At 46.0% G+C, this 24,736-nt stretch overlaps 1 protein-coding gene across 1 annotated transcript; it reads left to right on the forward strand.

Moving 5' to 3' along the window:
* The first annotated feature begins 202 nt into the window (after window positions 1–202).
* Window positions 203–22,493, forward strand: VSTM2A (V-set and transmembrane domain containing 2A). Its single transcript, XM_062179275.1, has 5 exons — window positions 203–278; window positions 1,804–1,970; window positions 2,576–2,626; window positions 5,330–5,666; window positions 22,405–22,493. Exons 1-5 carry the CDS (start codon window positions 203–205, stop codon window positions 22,491–22,493), a joined length of 720 nt encoding a protein of 239 aa, XP_062035259.1.
* The last annotated feature ends 2,243 nt before the right edge of the window (window positions 22,494–24,736 follow it).

Raw genomic sequence — 24,736 nt, forward strand, 5'->3', positions numbered from 1 at the left:
GAGCCTTGGAGTCGAAGCCCAGCGGCGTGGAGCCCGCGAGCGCAGCCCTCTCTTCCCGCGCCTGGGCCCGCGACCGCGCGGCGGGATGTTCTCAGGGGCGCGCCCTGGGCGCTGAGACCGAGCCTGGCGTGCGGCTGCATTTCCCTCTTCCGGGGCACTCCGGCCGTTGGCTCCACCGATGTGACGCCCTCCCTGCGGAAGGATGGGGATCTTTCTGGCATATGTCGGATTCGTCGTCTTCTCTGTGTTCTGCGTGCAGCAGGGGCTTTCTTCCCAGGGTAAGCCCGTGCCCAGCGGCCGCTCTTGCCGCGTCCCTCACCGGGCGGGTGCGCCGGGTTCCTAGTAGGGGACAGGCGCTTGGGGTGTTACGCGTCGCGGTCCGTCTGGCATTTTCCTCCCAAGTTCATTAAAACGTGGGCAAGCGAGGCTGGAGGGGAAACCAAGCAGCGCCTGGCAGTGAGCAAGGCGGCTTCCTGGGCGAGCGCAGACACGGGCTTTTGTGCAGGTTGTATGAGCTGCTATCTGTGTGCGTGCACGGGGAGCCCTCGCCCGCACCCAGGCATCCCAGGGACCCTCCGCTGCTAGTGCTCCCTGCCCGCGCGGGCACGCTGGGCGAGGAGCGTCCCTCCCCGGGGTCCCGGAGTCTCCGTTGCCGAGTATTTATCTGAACCCCCACGGAAAGGCACAGCCGGCGCTGCAGGCAGCGGCCGCGGAAGCCACTTGTCCCGGACTTCACAGCCTGCAGTGGTCGCTCGGCACCGCCAGCGGCTTTCAGCTGCTGGAATGACCGCATTCCTTGTGCGATCAGAGGCCGAGCCCTGCTTCCGGCGGGGGCAGAGAAGTCCCTCTCGGATCGGAGTCCTTGGCGGCGCCCGTTTTTGTTGAGTATAATTCAGTTCCGATCCACTAGAGAGCATCTGTGGATTTCATAAGATTTGGGAAGGATGCACTCATGGTGTCCATCGTTAAAAAGTGAGGGAGTGCATCCGACCGAAATGATTCCTGCAGTCCCCAAGGGAGCACATTGACCGTGCGCTTCCCTCGCTCCAACCTTCCCAAGACCGCTTGGAGGGAACCCTGGGCCACTCACAGAGCGCCTGAGTCCACAGAAGCGCATTCCGCGTTGAAAAAAATACGTGCGGGAGGAAGGGAACCGCTTGATTTTGTGAGTGTCACCGGGCCCTTGAGTGTTGCCACCTGCAGTGTCAAGGTTGGAGGATGCCAGTGCAGGGAGGGGGGCCTGGGGGTGTGGTGGCTGTGTCCCCAGGATGTGGATTTCCAAGACTGGGGCTTTGTGAGAACAAGTACTAAGGTTATTTTCGAAGGGAAGAAATACATGCAGCTTAGGAGAGCAACTGCAGGCTGGGGCAGACGGAGCCCTGCCCGGACTATCAGGAATGCGTGCACCGACAGGGCGCCCGGGCTCGCTGAGCAGGCTGGAGTCACGGGTTGTTGAGCAACTTGGGGCCCTAGGTATGCTGCACCCCCAGACAGGCTGTCTACACCGCACCCCCCCCGAACCTGTTTGTAGGGTGCAGCGGCCCCACCGAGTATCTGGATCCGAGCATGGGCAGCCTGGCTGGGAGACGGTGGTCTCCATGCTTGTCACTGGATCTGAAGCAAAGGGGTTTGGGCCTGGTAGCAAAAATAAGGCAGGAGGTCGGGAGGCCAGGCCGGAGGGGTTGTCACGGAGGGGTTTGTTGCTGGCTTTCTTTTAAATCACGAAAAAACAGCGCGCTCTCAAGGGAAGAGGCCTGCGAGGGTGGCGCGGACGCGACAACGGGACGCGTCTCTGTTTTGCAGCGAAATTCACGGAGTTTCCGCGGAACGTGACGGCCAGCGAGGGGCAGAACGTGGAGATGTCGTGCGCCTTCCAGAGCGGCTCCGCCTCGCTCTACCTGGAGATCCAGTGGTGGTTCCTGCGGGGCCCCGGCGGCCAGGAGCCCGGCGCCGAGGCGGCCGGCGCGCAGGTAGCGGCCGAGGGACGCCCCCCACCCGCACTCCCCCGCCGGGTGTCCTGGGATGAGCGCCGCCCAGGACGCCAGCGGCTGAGCCCGATGTGCTCTGGCGACGCCAGACTGGAACCAGAGAGAAGTCCCGCGGGCACGAGTGGGAAGCGGGCCATGGCGCTCAGGGCCGCGGGCGCTCTGCGGTGGCGCTGCGTCCTAGGACGCTCCCCGTCTGCTTCCGGACGGCGGCGTGGGGCAGGGGGTCCTGTCGGAGGGGTCTCCCACCCCTACACCCGGCCAATCCTGTCACCACCGCCGCCCCTAGGGGCGGGGGGAGTGGGGGAGACGTGGGAGGGGTCGAGGGAGCGGAAAGGAGGGGGACCGGGAGAGGGCGATGGGGGCGCGGGGCCCCGCGGGAGGCCGTGGTCCTGGGCCCGGGGGGAGCAGCGCGCGCCGGGAACACGCGGACACTCGCGCCCCCGCCCGCCCTGGCGCCATCCCCGCGGTCGCGGTCACGCAGCGGGACGCACCCGGCCGTGCCGCGGCCCCGCAGCGCAGCCTCAGCAGCGGGCGGCGCGGGCACGAGGCGCCCCTCGCCCCTGAGCGGGCGCGTGCTTGTCCCGCAGGTGGAGCTCCTGCCCGACCGAGACCCGGACAGCGACGGCACCAAGATCAGCGTGAGTGTCCGGCGGGCCCCGGGGTCAGCGGGCACGCGTTTGGATTTGCAGTGTGCACACGCGCGGGGTGTCCTTACCCCGCTGGGTCACAGAGCTGGAAGCACGCGTAGTCCCCAAGTCGAGTTTCTGGTTTTAGTCAGGTGTATCAACAGACTCGACTTGCCTCAGGGAGGTCGCGAGACGCCGCCAACGTGAAGATCCCGCGGAGAAAGCGGGAAGCATCCGGGGATCTGGGGAGAAGGCGGGAAGCATCGGGGATCTGGGGAGAAGGCGGGAAGCATCCGGGGATCTGGGGAGAAGGTGGGAAGCATCCGGGGATGCGGGGTTGCGATGGCAGAAAGTGGCGGGACCTGAGCGCTCCCCAGAGGCTCGGGCCCCTTCCAAGTAGTGTGAATCCCAAAGCTGACGTCACCGCCCACCCCCATTGAAAACACCTGCACGCGCAGGTGGCCACTCCACCGGTTACTGCTTTTAATAATTGTGAAAGGAGGAAAGATTGAAAAACTAAGTGTACCTCACTGGAAGCCGCCTCGTTGCTTTAAGTCGACAATAGCGTCTAACGACATTACTGGACGGAAATCGCTGTCTGAGAAGAAGGGGGGATCCCCTAGGCATAAATACAATTCGAAGGTCTGTTTCTAGGAGTCTCAAAATCCCGTGGTTCTAGACGTAAAGGAAATTCACTCCGGCTCTGACAGCATGTCCGTGATACAGGTATAAGGTTATTTCACAACCAAGAGTGTAAAATTTGTACGCAAATTCTGGAATCGAAATGAGTAATCTCAATAGGGATGAAATGCCAAAGAAAAATAAAATATAGACCAGAAACTAATGTGTAGTTCATAAAATCAGTGACTTTTTAGAAAATTTTAGCTTCATATATTCTTGTGTCACAGAAACTGTTGGTTTCATATAATGCCAGAAAAGTTTATTGGCAAAGTCAGTTAACACTTTTTCTTAAGCCTTTCATGTCACATGCCCAGTCAGAATTAGGCCACCTGCTGACCACTGCAGCTGGTCACCCCGGCTCCATCACCCAGAGGCCCGCAGTGGTGAAGGCCTTGTCCATCCTGACATTCAGACACTTACCTACATGTCCTCACCCCATGCTGCCGATGGTGTTCATCTTCACCAGCAGTCTCCAAAATCTAGGGAGTGGAAAACCATTCTAGATCCAAACTCAGGCAGGAAACATTTGTTGTTTTGCTTCCCGTCTGTGTGGCTTTACGTGTTTATCCTAAGCCTGCAGTTATTAGAGTGCTGGGGAGCTTGGGTCACATCCTGATCCCCGCTCCACCCCTGGAGATGTAGACCTGATATTACTGCATTAACTACAAGAGAGCCTTGAAGGAACACCCAGGTAATCTTAATGTTCAAGCAGCGCTGACAATTACTGACCCAAACCACTGAGACTGTTTACCCAACTGTAAAATGAGATTATAAAGTTTACTTCATTTGGAGAATGCATTTGAAGCTATTAATTTTCCATTATTGTAGAGCATCCATACATTTTTTTGTATCCACACAAGTACATACTTATGGTTGTAGTCCACATGGAAACTTTTTGTATATATACCTCTGTATTATGTAAAAAAAAAAAAAAAGGTGAACAGTTCTCAAGTTTTCTTAATTATTTATGGTCATTTGAAAGTTAAGTGGACCATTAGCAGAATAAATAACATTCTGCCCCTTCACTTTTTTTCTCTTTCAAAACAAACCAACTCCTTAAATCTTGAATGTCTTATGAACTCCATCATTCTGTCAAACCCAGACAATAGATGATGTAATAGCAAATCTAACTATACCGACAAAGTACATATATATACATATGTAATATTTCAAATACTTTGTGGAGAATTAAATTAAAAAAATAAGTCTATTTTGATGCCAAAATTATGAAAGCTACATATTTTTTTACAATAAGTATCTCCACAGACTTTTTGAAGATGCCTCATTATGTATAATGCAGTCATATATAGTATCTAATACTATACATATTAGATAAATGGTCTTGCTATTCATCTGGTAGAAATTATTGAAAGAAATAAAAGCCTAAGAGTTGAAAATCAGACCCAACCCATGATTAATTGGTGCATTAGCACGAAGTCCCTGTAACAGCAGGAGTAGTTCTCATTTCCGGGGGTATTAATCTGTACCCTGGGTCCCATGACTATCAGCAAGACTGCAATCAAAGTTTGAGCAGAAAAATATTTAACATCCCAGTGTATTTTCACTGCATCTTTAGCAGTCATCCCAATGTGGGGGTAAAAGTACACTCTGAAACCACAATACCAGCAGGCTATTTGTGTGACCTCTGAAGTTCAGCAGGTCAGTTGATAACCAACAGTGGTCTTGCCAGGTTAGGATTCACCCATCAGAGTTCATCAGGCAGAAGCCAATCCTATGATGGCAGAATGACAGAGCTGCTGCTGGAACTTGAGACATGAGGACCACATGTCTGATGGCCTCTGGCACTGTTTGTGTTGAACTAACTAGTAATGATCCCTAGAGCCTATGAGCCAGTTCTAAGTAGAGGAATAAATGAGACCTTCAGACCTGACGTTAAGGAAGTGAAAAGCCCCCTTGTCTGTGGCTATAAGGCCACCAACCCCCTTTATTTTTCTAGCAGTAGCCAGCTCCGGATACAAAATGAAAACAAAGCCACTTGATGTAGCACTTTACTTTTTACCTGCAATTTTTCAGACAGTGAAAGTCCAAGGCAATGACATCTCCCACAAGCTTCAGATTTCCAAAGTGAGGAAAAAGGATGAAGGCTTGTATGAGTGCAGGGTGACGGACGCCAACTACGGGGAGCTTCAGGAACACAAGGCCCAGGCCTACCTGAAGGTCAATGCCAACAGCCATGCCCGGAGGATGCAGGCCTTTGAGGCCTCGCCCATGTGGCTACAAGACACGAAGCCCCGCAAAAACGCCTCTGCAGCAGCTCCCAGCAGCATGCACAGCTCTGCCACCCAGCGGGCACATGCCACCTCCAGCCCTCATGCAGTAGCCAGGATCCCCAAGCAAAGTCCACAATCAGGTATGGAAATCAACTCAGCCTTTTGCTTTCTCCCACACAGCCCCTCTCCAGGAAGGTCAAGTAGAGAGATTTGTATGTGACAGTTTGACAGTGGGAGTCCTGGTTGGTGGGAATGGTGAGGAGACAGGAGCCATGGCAAGCCTGAGACTGGCAGGCCCTACGAATGTGAATCTTCCCATTAGTCTCTGGCAGGGCTTCAAATCCAGAGGATCTGAGAGCTGGATTCTTTTTTTTGCCTGTGTTTACACATTATAAGAACAATAAATCATGTAATGTTGTTACATTATAAATGCACATTCATTTCCTGTACAGATTTATGTTTCAATAATGACCCAAATTGCAAAGCTCCCACTTAATCAAAATGTAAATGAATGAGACACACCGCACATCCACCTTTTCAGCCACACACAATGTTAAGCAGGACTGTTAGGGCTTTTGATTGTGGAGGAGAAACTTCAGCTGCCTGTGATGGAAGCGATGGTGGTGATGGAAGGAGGGAAGGAGGGCCGTGGAAGGCAGTAAGTGGTGCAGCGATAAGGCAGCTCCTGCAGATGCACCTCCAATGCCAATTTAGAAGCTTAGTCACACATTTCCTCAGTCAGCTGTGCAAGTTAAAGCTGTTCTGAATAGAATTAATTTATGCACTCAATCAACCAATGGAAACTCACTGAAGTTTTAACCTTGATGTAGGATAAAGGCTTCTTGGAATAAGAGCTCCCTCGGTAGTCCTAATTGTTTCAGATACTGGACATAATATCACAGGAAAAGGAGCACAAAAATACTTAACTCATCCTTCTTGATGTTTTTCCTTTTACATTTTATCACTGAAGCAATGGCTGGTAATAGGGAATTACATGACTAACACTACAGGTCTCATCAGCCACTTCATAAAAAAAACTTTGGTCGCTTTACCGGGATGTTTTCTGAGCTACATTTATATCAGAAATTATCCTGAGTATGCATCAAATACAATCATTCATCAAAAAAGAAGGCTACACACACATTTAAGTCCTTGCTTGTGAACAGTGGTTTTAAAATAATGTATGCCAGCATGTAGAAGCTTTGTGTCCTCAGGTACCTGACTATCAGATTGGTAGGGAGCTTGATTTAGGGTCCCTGCAAGTTTGCTATGCTCTTAAACACAGACGAGCAACAGTCCTAGCATGTCCTGGTCCTGACGATTTATGTCCAGCTGATGAACAGATAGCTTAGCATCTCTGAACCCCTTTGGCTTTGTCTTATTTTTCTCTTTATTGTCTCTGTTTCCCAAATTAAAGGACAAAACAAGCTTAGATAATAATGGTTTTCTTGTATATGAATGGTCTACACCCACATCTGTATCTTAGTTAAGATTTTGTCTCCCATATTTAATATGACTTTGTTAGCATTGTGATTGGTGCTCTCCTGACAGTTTTCAGATAGAAAGTACTGCTCGTCCCATCCAGCCACTCACCCTGCTATTAGGGACTCCTCACTTTTTTTCCATAATTGAGGGAGAAAGGAGAGAATAGGTACAGGCTTGTGGAACCCTGGGATCACGAGGAGCCTTTCTCACTGGAAATCCTTGCTCCCAGCAAAGCATAATCTGAAGTTCTCAAAATGTTTAACTTCCATTTTTTCTACAAATGAATACTGGAAAACATTTTCTATTTTTTTATCAACATTTTCCAATTTCAATTTCAGAAGCTGAGGTGGTCCAGCCTCCTGCACAATTTAGTTGTAAGTTTCTGGGCTTACATGACTGTGGTTCTGTAACACAGAACCTGGGATGGATATTTATGTGTGATATTCACTGCATACTCACATCCTGATCTGTAATTTTTTATGGCTCTTCAGATTACATTCAAAAAAGCTCATTTCAGTACCCATGTTTCATTTAATCATTCATTTGTTCCTTCCGTCACTTTAAGGAACTCATACAGCAGACACAGGCATACACAAGGAGATGACTCACTCCTTGTGCTCCAGGATTTTTTGTTAATTTCACTTATTACCCATCTTTCTTGTCTTACTCTGTTATAGGCAATACATGGTTGAGGTATCAGAGTTGACGTCTGGCTTTCATAGCCAGAAAGCATTGCCAGCATGGCCTTTGACCCAGAGGTGAGCCTCACCTGCAGGGTGTGAGGCACTGCAGAGTCAGCCTGTGTTGCGAAGCTGCTGATGTGGCCTTGCATTTTCATCATAGCATTTGTCCTAGCCAACTACTGTTTTAGACTGAACTACTCAACTCTTAATTCATACTGTTTTTCTATCAAAGAAGTTCTGTGTCTTTGTGAAGAGAAAGTACTAGCTGAAAATTTCTTTAGATAAAATCTCCAAATGGCTATACAGTTAACTTGATCAGTTTCCCTATAGAAGAAACTCACATGAAGAGGAAGATGAAGGGACATCTACAACCACACATGTGCCACAAGCATGGAACAGTTTTCCCTGTCATTGGCCATGGCCAGTCCAAGATACTTTTCCAGAAGTTAGCAAGCATGTGACAGATACCTCCTGTTTTAAACTGATGTTGTAAATTTTTTCATAAATTATAAATTCTTACATCTTGAAATTATTTCAGTTCTACCTCCATTTTGCAATAAACAGGACAAAATACCAAAGAAAAAAGGTAAATCAGGCAGATAAAGAAATCTTGGTTCTTGTCCTCTCTGTCTCATCTGCAGTTCTGTTAAGCTCTCTCCAGTGTCAGTCCCATGACCAAGGTCATCCCTATCAGACCTGTCTCCCCTCCCTTTTCCTCTTCGCACAATGCTCGGAGACAGAATGCCAATAAATAGGATGTGTGGGGACAGCAACACGTGGAATTATAAGCTGAAGAGGTATTCTGTGCAAGAGTGGTCAGAGAGGGTACCTTGGAAGAAGGAGTGTGAACAGTTGCGAGTGTTTGTACGAGCAAAAACAGTGAAGAGACCTTTGAGAGAAGAGCATGATGTTCAGTACAGTGGCATGTGAGAAGTCACTGGGCTGTGAGGGGAGGCTCAGTTCCCTCTCAGTCCCCAGTGTAAAGACTCCCAGTTCCCCTCGCTGCGCTAAAGCCATCTGGACCCAATCCCCCCTGTAGATCCCCAGTCTTCCAGAAGCCAGACATGTGCCCTGCAGACCACCTGTACAGTCCTTCATGTGTTGTCCCCACTGTCTGCCTTCTGCTGACCCCTCCCCTTCTTTCTCAGGCAGGGACACTGGGAGCACTGCCCTGCTCCATCCTGGCTGCCTGGATCTCCCAAGGAGGTGGACACACATGGATGTCCCCTACCCTCTATAAGGGGCAGTCAGTCCTCCCACCCTACCCTCCCTGGCCTCCTCCCCCTGCCAGTGGCACCACAGATGCCCTCTTGCACTTGCACACCCATGACTCATCCTTCAGCCTTTGGCCATTACTCCTGGATGCTACCTGTGTCTCCTCCACTGGCTCCCCATCTGCTGACCCAGCAGTACCCCCTCAGCTCCTTAATGTCATCCTCTTCCCATTCTCCGTCTCCTGGTCTTCTCATCTGTTTCATGGATTTGACTAGTAGCTTTCTGTTAGAAAATCTTCCATTCATGTTTCCACTTCGGATCTCTTTCTGGAGACCCAGATGCAGCCCACACACCTTGTGGCAGATTAGAGAAAGCTGCACACCTGCTGATGCTCCACTCATTGGGAGGGGAGCCTGTTTCCTCCCCCTGTTGGGCTAGCCTTGACCACTGTAGCCAGTAAGCCATGAAGAACTGAGAGTGTGCCAATCCCAGACCTAGACTTCAGGGAACCAAAGCCACCTGAGATGCTCCCTGGGAAAGCCCAACCAAGGCACCGTGCCTTGCAGCCAAGTAAGAATCCTGGACTCCCAGCTACCCAGTGACTCTCCTGTAGCAAGCATCTGCAGCAGTAGTGTGCTCACCAGAGCCCCACACACTCAAAGCTGGGGGTGCTGACCAGTGGTCCTCTTAAGGTGCAGAGTTCAGGGCAGGTTGTTTCAGAGCAGGAAATAGCAGACCACGTTGCTGTCTCAATTGTCCCACCAAAAAGCACTGTGTCCCCGTGTCCCCAAACTGATTGCCTCATCCCAGTCCCAGCTCTGAAGGAAACCTTGAGCATATTCTTATCTCCTCCATTGCTGCTGAGTTAGGCATTGAGTCCCCATCATCCTCCTCTCCCAAAAACGTCGTGACAAATGGCAGCTTTATGTCCACCAGCGCCAGCATTGTTCTCAGCACAGGCCACTGGCTTTCCTCGCTGTTCTGCCCCCTCCTACCTCCCGTGTCAGCGCTAATTCAGAGAAATTATCACAACTATTCCAAGGCACTGCCACAGTGTTGGGTCTGATTTCCAGCCCGATTTCTTCTGAATCCCTAATTCTGATGCTCAGTCTTCCTACCTGCTGTTTAGTGTTTCCAGGTGCTTTCTGCAAATGCTATTTTCTTTTGCTTGCATGAGTTGCCCCTCCCCGCCCAACCCCACTGTCTGAGTTCTGACTCGAAGGCACAGCTCTCTCCTATTCTCTGAGTCAGACTTGGCTGTGACCTCCCACGTGGCTCCTGCAGCAGCAGTGGCTGACCCTTCCTTGCAGTCTTGTTATGCTTTCCATTTTGGGATTGGCTGCCTTTCCTGCACCAAGCCCTGCCTTCTGGGAAAAACCCAAGCTCTGGCAGGGAGGGACAGCTGGTCACCCTCGTTCCGGGCTGCATCTTAGTCCTCCAGGTGCCCAGAACAGATGGAGTTTGTGTTTGGGATTGACACAAAGAGAGAGAGAGACAATGTGCCTTTGTTTTATATCCCTTTCCTTATAATTATGTAAGCAGATCATTTTCCCAGTTCTGAAACTGACCAAAACCCTCTAACAATATTTCCCAAAGTGTGGGGGCCAAATGCTCATTCATATTCCAAGGCTCCACCCAACACCAGTCTGAGTGTAGAGCCAGAAGTAGGTGTGTTTACGTTTGGCAAAGTAAGAGTAATTAGCTTTAACAGTTTTTGTGGGTGAGAACATGTTTAGCCATTGGCTGTGAGATGTTTCGGCATGCACCGTACAGACCTGTTGTGTTGCCAGTTCTTGTTTAGAGACCCTCTTGCTGTTATTTTTCTGGTGTTGGTGGGCTTTTGCAAAGCTGTTCTCACATGTGTGATCAACTGCTGATGTCTGCAGGTGAGCTGGCCCTGCTGTGTGTGGGGTCCCTGACCGCTGACCAGGAAAAGTGGTCTCTGAACGCTGCAGCACCAACACTGCCTTTTCACCAGGCTGTGTCTGAGTGTCAAGAAGCACCTGCCGTTCCCACTTGGGAAGTCAGGCAAACACAGCTTTCCAGAGTGGAAGGTTCAGCAGAGGAGTCTGGGAGCAGGTTTCAGGGATGTTAGGAGGAGGGAGATGAAGGCAGATTGATTCAGGCCTTAGTGTTGACATTGGTTTAAATGATCCAGCTTGGCTGCTCCTACAGGTTAAATTAATGGGATCATTGCTAGTCTGTCAGTTAAGAGGCGCTGTGTAAATCACGTGTCTGTGAATAAGATGAAAAACAGATTTGAGGCCATGGTTTGGACAATCCAGGTCAAGGAATCTGCTAGAGCCAGGTTTGAACTGGAATTTTTTAGATTAAGAGTTTATTCTGGTTAATTACCTGCAAAGCGTATTTAGCGTTACTCATGGAAATGCAGTCACTAGCTGGGCCTTTAAACCAAGGCCTATCTGTAGGCTGGGAAGGCTTTTCCTTCCCTGGTGGCCGTGACAAGATTCCCCTGTGACTGCATTTGAGGGATCACCTTTGTTTGAGGGCACAAGAAGCAGAATTCGCTGTGTCTTTACCTCATGTTTCCAGGGATTTCATGGTTCATGGGATTACAGGAGCAGCCATGGAGTGGCTTCCCGAGGTTCCTGCAAAGACTCCACTCCGTGGGTCAAAGTAACCCTAACCCTAGACAAGAGCAGGTGCTCCTCCCCTCACTTTCCCCATGGGTACTGGAGCACGGATACCTTTGTCTCATACGAAAGGTGGCACAGGTGAAGTGCAGAGTTGCTGCCCAGGCCTCTCCCGTGGGTGCCAGTACAGGTGAGAGCGCCCAGAAGCTGAGCAAGGGGATGGCGTCCCTGCTCTGCGCCATCACTCAGAACTCTGTGTGTCTCTTTCCTCATGTCTCAGATGGCAGCCAAAGTTCAGTCCTCATGGAGTTTGGAATAGAATCATTTACATTTCAGTCTTGGACTTAGTAAGCTCTTAACCAGTAGTTCCTGTATTAGTGTGACTATCGTTGCATCTACTTCTGTATTAGTATCATCAATGAAATGATGAAAATAAATTATCTGTACCATGTGATCCACAAAGCACATATTTTGCTGATTGGGTTGTGGAGGTGATGAGTTAAGAAGAAAAACTGGGTCTTTATTCTTACCTTAGGTCTTGTTTATAACTTGTCATTAGTTGAAGTAAATTTCTCTCTGTGTAACCATAACATGTTAGCCACCTGCTCTTTTGCCCAAGATCCTTGTTGTAAAACAGGTAAAATTCCTAAGAATGTTTAAGAATTTAAACTGTATGACCTAAACAAACAATATGTATTTGAAAGTCATTGTCATTCAAGCTCACTATGCTAATTAAATTTAGCTTTCCAAATAGATCCTCTGAATTTTTAAAGTCACAGAGCAATTAGAGATACATCAGAAACATAAATGTGAGGATATTTGTAAAAGCCTCAGAGAGAATGAAATGGGAGCAGGAACCAGTGATAAAGATGTCATTTATGAGGCTGGAGAGCTACACAGTTGCTTCCAGACTCACCCTGGACAGTGGGAACTGTGCATGAGCGGTTCTGAGTCACTCTGGTCCTCAGTGCCCTGGTTTATGAAGCTGGTCTGCAAACGCCCATCCCACGGGGATCCTCAGGTTGCAGAGTAAACCTGCGCGGGATGAACCTATGATGTGAAAGCACACTATTCAGTAACCACAATTTAAGAGGATACTCAGTATAAATAGAGATTAAAGAAAATATCAAGAAGACTGGAAAAAGCTAAAAAATCTGATTAATTAAAAAATAGAAAAGGATTTATTTAATTAATAAATACCAAAAGGAAAATCACAGTGTATAATTTATACCCAAATAAGCTCTGATTAAAATTAAAAAGCTAGGGCCGGTGCTATGGCATAGCCTATAAAGAAGTTCCTGGCTCCTGGCTTCAGATCAGCGCAGCTCCGGCCATTGCGGCCATCTGAAGTGATGGCCAGTGGATAGGAGTGAACCAGTGGATAGGAGACCTCTATCTCTCTCTCTGCCTCTGCCTCTCTGTAACTCTGCCTTTCAAATGAAATAAATAAATCTTTTTTAAAAATTAAATTAAAAAGCTAAGCCAAAAAGAAATCAAATATAGGAAGATTAGCATAAAATCAGAGGTCTGAGGCTTCGAAGGTTTAATGTTACACAATAATTTACAAAGGCAGGTGACATTTTACTATAAATAATCTAACATATCATTTAAATCACATGTAACCAAAAAGTGAAGCAACCAACAAGGAAATATTTGGGTCTGATACTTAGGAAAGTAAGTAAAATTATCAGCATTTACATTATGATTATGATTGTGTAGTGTGCTGCAACCCCCTGGAGATGCCAGAAGTGGGCCTGGGATCTGAGTGGTGACCAGGCACATGTGCAGCCTATATGCACTCTGCATTGCAGCAGTGTCCACACAGAAAATGCCAGGGCATCATAGAGGCTCCTCGATAATTGCAATCACGAAGAATGTAAAATACATAGGCTTTCGACATAAAAATGACAGCAGCAAACAAGTAGTGTAAGATGAGAACTTACTGAGAGAACTTAGTAAACATGCTATGTGCTTAGGTGGCCATTCTCAGTATTGTAATTATGATGGGTTTTTCAGAAGCATTTATAGAATTGATAGGTCTCAGTCAAAATCTCTACTCATTTTTCTCTTGTTTGACACATGTCATTTAGGCAAAGAATTTTTTTAATTTTTATTATCTTTTTAAATGATTATTTGTTTTCATCTAGTTGGAATGCAGAGAAAGCGAGAAAAAGAATTAAAGACAGGGATCTTTGATCTGCTGGTTTACTTCCTGGCCAGCGCTGGACCAGGTGGAAGCCAGGAGCTGGGAGCTCCATCTTGGTCTCCCATGTGAGTGCAAGAGCCCAAGTCTTGGACTTCTTCTGCTTTCTCTCAGGATGCACTAACAGGAAGCTAGATCAAAAGCAGAGGATCCAGGGCTGTGAACCTTCAGCATCAGCTTAACCTGCTGTGCCACAATGCCAGCCCTGCAAATACTGTTTTCTTTTTTAAGACTTAATTATTTGAAAGGCAGAGTTACAGAGAGGTAGAGGCGGGGGGGGGGGGGGTGTCTTCCATCCACTGGTTCACTCCTGAGATGGATGCAATGGCTGGATCTGCCTGGATCCAAAGGCAGGAACCAAGAGCTTTCTCTGGGTCTCCCACGCCAGTGCAGGAGCCCAATCACTTGGGCTATCTTCCACTGCTTTCCCAGGCGATAACAGAGAGCTGGATGGGAAGTGGAGCAGCCAGGACTCGAGCCCTTATGGGATGCTGGCACTGCAGGCGGCAGCTTTACCCCCTACACCACAGTGCCGGCCCCAGCAAATAATTTTTAAGTCAATGGGTATCAGCCAGGTTGCAGTGACTCTGTGTGTGTTACCACCTGTGCTGTGAATCCACTCTTTCCTTCCCAGAGAGCTGTGGCAGGAAAGGTCAGCCACATGGCCTTGGCTGGCCCATGTGTCCCTGAAATTGCTCTTCTGGGAGGGGGTTCCCAGGAGATCTGCAGTCAGACTCGCCAACAGCCTTGCTCGTCACAGTTTTTGTGTACCTAGAGATGTGCTAATGAAGAGCGTAGAGAAGTTGCCTAATGAATGTGTTAAAACACAGTGAATGTTAAGCAGCTTCTGGACTCATGTTTTCAAAGAAAGTTTCTTGACTTTAGAAAAAACTCAATACATAACATGAAAAATATAGAATACAAAGTCTTTAAAAGCGGAAATATGTGCCCTATAAAACTTGTGCAATGAAAATCAAAATGTACAGCAGAGGTCAAGAAAAGTAATGTTTTTTTAAATTTCCTGGTTATTTTATTTTTATTTCTAACACTTGCACAATGACACTTAATTTGTTATAAAAAAAAAAAGTTAAAATCTCCCAGATTCCAAAATGACAGGCATCTCATGAGTAAGAATGTAGCAAATGTGTGAAATAAATTCAACAAACAAAAGGAAGCCAAGTAAAAATAATGGCTTTGTGGGCTATAGAGATTGTGGCAAAATATATACGCATGTGTGTACACATGAACATGTGTGCATATACACACATACTACCCATGTGTAATACACGTGAGCAAATGAAGTGCTGCTGTAAAAAAGAAGTACTCAGAAGTTTCTAGGGATACCAGAAAGAAAAGATTTGGGCTCCTGGTCACTGGAGGACCAGTTTTTGAGAAACAAGAATTGATACAAGAAAATCGGTTTTATTCAAGAGGCTGGCAGCCTTGCACAAAAGTGCAGACTCTCAAGTGGGTTAGCTGGGTCTCAGGAGGCCTGGAGGTCAGTGCCTGAAGCTGCCTGCCAGTGTCCCTGTGCTCCAGCGTGGCTCTGCAGCTGGAAGGGGTCCTCCCTTTGGCTTTGGGCAGATTCCTTCCTTACTCGAGGTCCTGCTCTCTTAGCTGCCCTCCTGTGGCCAGTCCCTGAATTCCTAAGCGAACCTCATTGATCCATTTGGACACTGACTACTCAGAGTCAGCAATTAGCTATTGATAAGCAGAATACAAAAAGAGGAAAAAATGTATTCTCTTTAGTTGTGGTTACACTATAGTATTGAAATTAGGAACTTTATATATTATTGCAACTTGCTTCCTGTGAGCTGAGCAAATGATCGGACCACCAAACTAGTCTTTGTTCTTCTAAGCAAGATTCTAGGCAATATTGAATTTCTATGGATTAAAGCAGTTAGGTACGTATAAGGCCCACAAATGGAATACCACGCAGTCATCAATCCTCTCAGTGGTATGAGTCATATAAGCTCCTTCAGAGGTCACAGACATGTGCCAGACATCCTGGTTGAGGATAGGGAAACCAGCATGTGGGAAGACTTGGAGATGATGATTTTAACACTTACCATGGCTACCTGGAAAAGGACTGTAGGACGCAGAATCCTGTGGGTATAAAATAGCCCCAGTGTAGGAGAAATTGTTGCTTGAGTTAAAGCAGATTGTAAAAGGTGGGAGTTAATGATTTTCATTCCTTGAAGCTAACAACTCTAGAGCTACTGAGAAAATAAAAAAGAAGAAAGGTGAAATTTAGACATTTTATTATGTTCAGTATCACAGATGCTTTCGTGACAGTTAAATAATGCAGACCCTCCAGATTTCAAAAAACAAAGGCATCAGTTGCTATGACGTGAGAGATCTTTTATGAGACCAATTTGCTTTATTTGGGTGTCTGACATTATGAACACACCCATAAAGCAGCATCTTTTATAGCCCTTCATAAAAATGTTATTTCTGATTAGACAAATGTATATGCTATGAAGAAAATTTTCATTCACTCTATTTCAAACTACTAAAAATAATAGAGTTTTAAAGAAATAAATTGTGTCTTTGTAATGTTAATGTCATTACAGCACCTAGCACGTTTTAGCATGTAATTAGAATTAAATAAATATTCAGGGATTAAGAAATTGTGTTTTGGCTTACGTGCAGTGTGGAACCCTTGTGAGGATTATGCCACTGCTAAGAATATGCATCAGTTCTTATGTAACTTGGTCAGGCTGTAAGAAAACAGACTCAGAAGACCTGTGTAACAATGGCCAGATGAGAACACAGCGCCTGGCCATGTCTCGTTGGGCCCTGACAGCAGCTGTGGTGGTAGCTTGCTGCGGTGGAATCTGATTGACTGTCCTGACACCAGCTGATTTCTGTCCTTTTATTTTTAGTCTTAATAAATAGGATATGGATACCAAAAAGCCTGCTTTAAATATCTCTAATTATGTAATTCTGACATCTGGAAAACAATTTCTGTTTTAAAGATAATTTGTAAAACATTCTAATAATTCAAAAAATACAAACTTGAAAAATTACATGTAAAATCTAAAGACATTTCCCTTTGGTTCAAACAAGTGTGTCCCCTGGAACATAAAACAGTATTATTGTATATCCAGCTGGCATTGGGTCCTCAAATAATTAGTTCCTCAAAACCACATGTTGTTGTACCAGATATTTTAATTGAGGCACATTCTTTGTAACGTATGACGGCTTCTTTACTCTTCACTTCAGAAGATGGGTGGAATTGAAAGCGCATCCTCACAGCTGTGTTTCTTTCCTTCTCCCTATTTTTTCTGAGTTCCTCAGATGCCATTCCTAAAAGTATGGCCTGTTTTTCCTCCTGTGATGAGAGATTCTTCTCTGATAGCATTGGAGATGAGGGTCTATCATAACAGGCCAAAAAAAGTGTGAGAAGAGAGATTCTTTATTTCATAAGTTAGTGAGCTATTGCTCCCACACTCAGCCAAACAAGACCCTCCTTCCCCATTGCAAAGATTATGAAAATGCATTTTTCTGGCCTCTCACCTTAGTGGTCAGTTGTCCACTCTGACTTCCTTAGGGCAATGTTTTCTGGCTATCCTGGGACAGGGGCTTTGGGTGCACAGTACCAGCAGGTAAGCCACTATACATGATGCCAGCTCATCCTACTTCATTCCTTAACCCAAATGCCCTTGTCGAATTCAGCATCACCTACCATTATCAGCGCAACAAAGCCACCTGTGTGGAATACCTAATATGGAATTTGTAGTCATTCAACTAAAGTTTAAATTAATGTGTATGTTTGCATTGTAAATAAAAAGTTAGCTAATTAAGAATGAAAGCATAATGCAGGAAGCATATGTAAAATCTGTGACTAGATAGTTTTAAGCACTTTTGCAGTGTTTCTTTGCCTAACTGTGATGGAGATTATATAGCATTCTTATTCTGCACTAAAGCAGTGTGTGTGGAATTACATATACAGATGTGAATGTGATGTTGCAACTTCATTCTTGAAACAGTTTATTTTTCTGGTGATTTCTATTCTCCCTTCCATTTTGTCAGAGCTCTTATATTTCCATATATTGTAATAGGCAGAACTGGGGAAATATAGAGTTTTCAGCATGAGGAATGCAGATGAGATGGTGGCAAGTTAATGTGTAGCATCAGATGAAACGGAACGCCTCTCAGCTGCTCGCCGCCTGCTGACTGTCCATTCTCAGCGAACATTCCCTGCCTGAGATGTAATTTTATAGCCTCCAGGGGTCAAGGTCAGAGGCACAGACATGTTGCTGCTGTCACAGTCATCCTGCCTGCATGTGATCAGTCCTCGTGTACGGACACCTTAGCAGAGAGCAGCCGCATTGCTGCCACGTGCCTGGTTTTCAGTGTCCAGAAGGTGAATGTCCTGGCGGTGAGCCAGAGTCTGGAGCACTCTGACCAACGGGGTATGGCCAGGAGGCCTGCCATGGGGATCTCCCGTGGTGGGTCCTGCACCGCCCTGCCGCACCCAGAAGCCTCGTGACTCAGCAGAGCAGTGCACTGGTTGAGGAGGGGAGTTTTACCCAGCTGCCACCAACTTGCCAGGGATAGTGAAAACAGACGGCTTAGGTGTTACATCAAAATGAAGCACGTTTCTTTTAAAAAATGGATTTCTGGAAGAAGTCGACACTGTCCCTTAAGAATTCTCAAGAGAAGACATTCTTTTCAAGAAATGATAGGAGAAAACCACCCTGTCTTATGACCTTTCCCCTCAGGCAGTGGTTTGAGATATGCAGACCTGCATAAGAATTGCATTAAAAGGCAACTCAGATTTTCTCACTCAGCTACTTTGGTCTCTCAGAGCTGGCATCTGTCATGGAAAAGAAGTGTGCCCGAGGGTCCTGTCCGGGGAGCGGTGATGGACAGTCGACTTTCTGTGAGCTGGACCTCTGCACACACAGCTGCTGCTTTTGCTCTGGGGGGCTTTCCACTTTCAGATCATCCTTAATGCTCCCTTCCGCAAAGCAGAGGTCTGCAGGGATACCATGGAGCATAGGGGAGGGAACTCAGCTCGCTCTCCACTGGATACGCAAGAAGAGGAGGAGGAGAAAGGCCCATCTTGAGGATGGAAGCTGTGAATGGGGACCCTGCCCCGTAGCTAAACAACTGAGAGCTGTGATTGTGCAGGAATCCTGCCCGTCAGACGATGGTCAAAGCTGAGAGCGGGCAAAATCCATGTGTGATACAATTTTGAGGTCATTGCCTCGATTTCCACTTAGTTAGACGGGCTTTCCCCAGTAGCCTCAAGCCCTGGTTGTCATCCCCTCCCTGTCACTCACTAATGAAGGCACTTGGACAATCCACTTAACTTTTCTTGGTTCTGGGCTCTCAAGTTTAAATCAAAAACTTGTAAAACAAAGTTCTCAGAGACACATCAAAGCATTGGTAGAGCCACACGTCACTGAACTATTCAAGTGAATTCAGGGGAACCTTTAAGCTCTAAACGTCTCTAATGGGATAAGTTCAAAATACTGTTACATCCTAAGACAATACTGCATAACAAACAAAGCAAGCTTTACAGTTAAGGTTTTGGTAAACCAAGAGGGGTGATATTTTCCTACCCAGTACACCTTGGAGTTGGGGGAAGTTGTCTGCAGTTGGTCACATCTGGTACATTCTTTCTGGATAGGCCGACACAGTCCACCTAGCAGCTTCATGCATTGGTGCGGTGCTGCTGCCTCAGGGAGCTGAAAGGCCCCTGCTCTCCGATGGCCTCACTGCTGCTGGTGCCTTGTTTTTATGTATTGGCTTTGCCCACCCCCAATTCTTCACATAGCCCCGGTGTCATTCCGTCTCACCACATGCATTTTCCTGGTCTGTGGATCCATACACAGGCTATTGAGAGGATGAACCAAGATCATGGACAAAAGGTCCCTACTGTGTATTGCCTGGTGCATGGCAGACCCCCATGTTTTCTGTGTTCTGGAGATTAATGGGAGCAAGAGATGCAAACATCTGTAATGAATCCAGAAGGCCTTCTTCCAGCCTCGTGATCCTGGGCACAGGAAGAAGGGGCGTGCACAAGGGGCTTTGCTTCATTTAGGCCAAGCAGAGGGCCCTGGAGCAGGGACCAGGGAGACACCTGGCTGCTGCACTGGGAGACGATGCAACTGGAACACTGCTGGCCTGGCTGCTGATGATGCTGCGCTGGCTACAACTGTGCTTGGATCGCTTTCAGTTTTGCTTTTTCTTCTTAAGGAGATGGATGGAATATTTATTATTCTCTGAAGTAATAGTGATGGTGAAGACAGCATCTTTGGGGCTTTCCTGTCTTTCCTGTTGGCCACAGTCTGTTGAAAAGGGTGACATGAGCTCTCCGTCTTGCAGGAAGAGTGAAAGGGGTGAAGGAGGGACTGCATCCTCTAGAGAGAATTTTATCCCGTGGCCTTTACCAAGTTCAGGACAGCCTCCTCCTTGCATGCATGGTGCCCACTCCCAGCAGGCACCTCTGATCTCAGGTACACAAACAAAAGGCAGCATTACTTGTAGAGCTTCAGGATGTCCCACCATGCTCTGCACCCAGGGGAGGTCCCTGGTCCTATGGCTCTGCTTCCAGCTGGGTGTGGAACCTGCAGGCTTCCTGCCAGGATGTAGAAGACAGAATCCCAACCTCACTTCTTGTGTGCTTATATACTGAGGTCAAAGTTTAAAACTCCTGGCTTTGTTTTGGAGAGTAATGGGGGGAAATGGCTAGAATTTTCCCTGCTTGCTTTTAATGAGCTATTGGTGTACTAATATGAAACAAGATGAATACCATGAATTACAAGCAGTATAGGCCATGGGAGAGGCAAAGACAAAACCTTGCTGAGGCTCCGAGCCAGGGCTGAGGGGCATCTGGTGAGAATAGACAAGACAATGCGGCTACACCTGGGGCTGCATTAGGGGCATCAAGGCACAGAGTTCAAGAAACCAAATAAAATGGATGATCCCCAACACTCTGATATGAAAACATAATAATACACAAACAGCTATTATGCTCATGTTAGTGAGTTGTGTATCTGATGGAGTCTAAAATCTCTGCAGCTTTAGCATTTTCTTTATAATGCACACATCCCCAGTTCATAATACACATGTGAACCACGCTTTAACTTGCACATGCTGGATGCAGGATGGGAGAAAGTGGGTCAGAATGAAGCAGCTGTCCTCAGTGGGGCACTTGGACAATGGCGATGGCGTCATCAGGCCTGAGCCACAGAGGCTTGAGTGACAGGGAAAGGCCAGCATGCAGCATGGCACAGTGTCAGCAACCCTGAACCAATCTGCAAGGTCCCCATTGAAAGGGAAGCCATTATTTCACCAAATATTTTTCAAAGAGTACATGGTTTCATTGTTAGCTTTTTTTAAAGCCTTTCTTTAACACCAGGTATATTTTGTATCAAATCAAGTATTACTAACTACTTAGGGAGCCTGATAATAACTTTTTTATATCTAATGAATCCCTGTCCAAGAATATCTCCACAAGATAACAATATGTGCTTAACTTTGGAAAGCTGCGATGCTCGTGTGGTCCGTAGGTTGCATGTATCGTCCTGGCATGGTCTCTGAACCTGGAGCTGTTGACCTGAAGCAGGCTGTGCCTTCCTCACCTGGCCCTTCTTCATGCAGGCACTCACCCCAGAGCCACTCCCAGTCGCCACTGGGCTCCTGGGGAGACACTAAATACCCTCCTACAGGTGGGCTATACACCTTCCAAAATGGCAAACCAATGGCAACACTGAGGCACCCTGATAGGAAACCAGTGATTCAGGCTCATATTAGATGCCTCAGATAGCAATATTTTGTTTTAATGCAGGATCAGTATCTTATATTTATTCTGTAGTGGCTTTTGGGGAGTGAGGGCCTCTGCTACCTTTGTTTCTTTTGCATTATGGAGCTACCTGTGTTTCAGTGGAGGCCTGGAAAGGTTGGCTTTCCCCACTGTTAGCTCTTCAAACCCCTCCAACCTTTCTCCAACAAATAAATAGAGAGAAATGCTTGGAACCCCATAATATATCTGTTTCTTTACTAATAAAGGTATTTAATATGTCAATTTTGGCTAGAAGTTTACTGGACATGTAGTTACTTCCCTTCAATAGTCTTGGGAAGAACTTTCAGTTCTAACAGCAGTAACTGTTCATCAGAGTTCGAAGATCACTGAGAAAGATCCTTCTCTGAAGCAAATGCCATGGGCAGCGTTCACCCTCACTTACAAAGACACACACACACACACACACACACACATCTCCCCATCTCTGGTGGGTTTTGTTGTGTGAATGTAGCAGGAAACCAATACAGGAACAACTAAGTGACCCACAAGGAATTAGCGAGGGAAAAGGTTTGGATTTGTGCCTCTCAATGTTCCCAGCCGTGGGATGGCAATGATTGCAAACAGGCAAAAACCCCAGCGACTCCCGGGACTGAAATACTTTGTATGTGTTGTTGTTTGCAGTGCATGCCAAGACACTCATGAGCACCAGAGCCAAGCTGGCGAGCTAATTAAATTATAAATGTATGTATTTAAACAGCCTAATAAGGAGCATTGGAAATCTTCAAGATGAGCGAATATCTTATAACTTCTTCCGCAGGTGCGAGGATAGCTACAAGCCATGGACTTTCTGTCCTGCTTCTTGTTTGTGGCTTTGTGAAGGGTGCTTTGCTTTAATCTAAAGTGCTGACTTTTTTCCAATATCACTTTCTCTTCTTAAAGCAAAGAGCAAATCGCCTGTAAAATCTACGGAGCGGACAGCAAAGTTGACCCTAAACTCCAAGCACCACTCTGCACCCACTGTACTCTAATATCCTACCCAAGGAGCGCCTGCTTCCGGAGCATAAACGAAGAGGCTATCACATGCTTTGTTGATGATATTTTCTTTGGCAAATCACCTGATCTTTTATTTCAAGAGAATTAGTGTGAAGTGATAGGATGTTTTCTAATAGCAAGATCTATTTTTTTTCCTTTTCTTTCGGCAACTGAAAGTCATCATTTCACTGACTGCTCAGGGGTTGGCCAGAACATCATCGGAATAAACATTCACACTGTGGATACCATTGGTTTCCTACTAAAAGGCCCATTGTCTACAAGAAACAAACAGATCAAAATGCTACAGAGCATAAACTACTGTCAGCTAAAGCCCCCAGATGGGGACAAGAACAAAATCACCAACACTACACGTCAACAAGGAGAACATTAAAGAATATTAAATGAAAGATTTTTTGTTTTCCCCTTTTTTCTTGGAATTTTTCTTCTTTTTCATGATTGCAGTTCGTGTTCAGTGGTGGCAAGCACTGATTATGGCCAATCCCTGTCAATCCTGGGAGGTTTCTATATAAATACATTTTAAGTGTTCTATATTTCAACGTGTTTTCATTCATTTTGCAATTCCTGTATATGCAAACCTGACAAATTCTGTAAATTGCTTACAGTATGTGTGATATAGCTTCAAAATAGATACACTATGAACCTCATGCAAGCTGATTTTCATCATTATATAAAAATATATACATATGGATATCTACATGTTCAGCCATCCGCCAACTTTTTTTGGCAAAGCATTTGTTCTTCACTTATAATTCATGCACTATGTGAGTTTCATAATGCATTGTTTCACTTCCATGGTTTGACAGCTGCAGATGGAAAATGCATATTCAAAATTGTGTCAGTCTCTGATAAATGAATTAAGTTTTTCTGTGTGTGTGCTACACTGGAATTTGCTGTGTTCTTTTATTATGTGTGGTGTTCGTTGAGAAGTGCGGGTCTTCTGGCTGTAGAATGTATACTCTCTGGCTTTGACAGCTCTCCCTGCATTATTATCATCGCTGCTGTCAAAAGGAATGTTGTTTCCAGAAAATTTTCACTGGAGGCAGAGGTGGGCAAAGCCCCCACGATTCCCGGCTTCATGGAAGAACACCTCGTGCCATGCTTCCAAATGCTGCTTCCTTAGATCTTTGTGAACTTTCGTTGCGTTGTCATGCTGTTATTTGCTGCTAATTATATGTTAATATCGCCTAACTAAAAATTAAAATTTGGTTGTTGGCTAAATATAATAGGTAAAAGGCAACTGGAAATCTCTGACTCTAAAGAAGATAATGTGTGCAGCTTTCACTAGTTAAAGGAATTTTAATTCTAAATATTCCAATTTTATTGGCTGTATGATAATTTGGACCTTTTTCAGAACCTGTTTGTTTTCTCCTCTGGCAAGGGACACAGAACCGTTCACGTGTTTCATGTACACTGTGCATAGACATGGATTAAGAAAGAAATGACCTCAGTTTTCCTTCCAGAGAGATTCTTCCATTTTCCTTCATTACAAAACCAGAAAGTCATCTGTGGAAATCATCTGCTGCATGCTGAGGTCTAACCTGAAGCTGAAGGCAGTGAATTCCTCTGCTTTCAAAGGTAAATGCATTTTCTGTGGCCCAGTTACAAGCAAGCAATGTGTATATTTCATGATATTCTTGACATTACTTTCTGAGAAATACTGTTCACGCTTAATCTTTTATTGTTATGTTTTGTGTTGATTTATGATTTCAGTCTAATGAGAAAAATAAAGGTTTTGATTGCGCTATTTTATTAACTTAGAAATGTATTTTCTTTCAAATATTAATATTTTAAATGAATAAAATAATGGAAGAACATATATATATGTAGATATATATCATCTATTAAAGTCTATCAGGTCTTTAAAGATTACATACATTAAAGCCTAAATTAATACACAGATTCAATCAAATTCAATCAAGCTGGGAAAATCCTCCAGGTAATGTATTTTTACATGAGATGGGTTGGTTCTAGAGCTCTTCAGACTTGTGCCTGTATCTCCACTGTATTCACAGTTTTAATAAAGATCACATGCTAGTTTGGGAAAAGTTCTTGTGCGACTCATTGTATCAGTGTCCAAGGTGATGAGGACCCATTTGTCATTGTGCTACTAGCTTGCTGGCCACAGTGGCACACTGTCTATTTACATGAAGTTCAGAAACTTGATTTGGAACTTTAAATACTGAAACAAAAATCATAATGAATTGAGATGTTTTAGTGG

The sequence above is a fragment of the Lepus europaeus genome, chromosome 20 (genome assembly GCF_033115175.1).
Source record: "Lepus europaeus isolate LE1 chromosome 20, mLepTim1.pri, whole genome shotgun sequence".
NCBI lineage: Eukaryota > Metazoa > Chordata > Mammalia > Lagomorpha > Leporidae > Lepus > Lepus europaeus.

Excerpts from the sequence above, each read along its gene's own strand:
- VSTM2A (XM_062179275.1), top strand. The coding sequence starts at position 203 with ATGGGGATCTTTCTGGCATATGTCGGATTCGTCGTCTTCTCTGTGTTC. Across the intron at positions 2,627-5,329 it reads GCGACGGCACCAAGATCAGC|ACAGTGAAAGTCCAAGGCAA; the intron begins GTGAGTGTCCGG and ends GCAATTTTTCAG. Across the intron at positions 5,667-22,404 it reads CAAGCAAAGTCCACAATCAG|CAAAGAGCAAATCGCCTGTA; the intron begins GTATGGAAATCA and ends CTCTTCTTAAAG.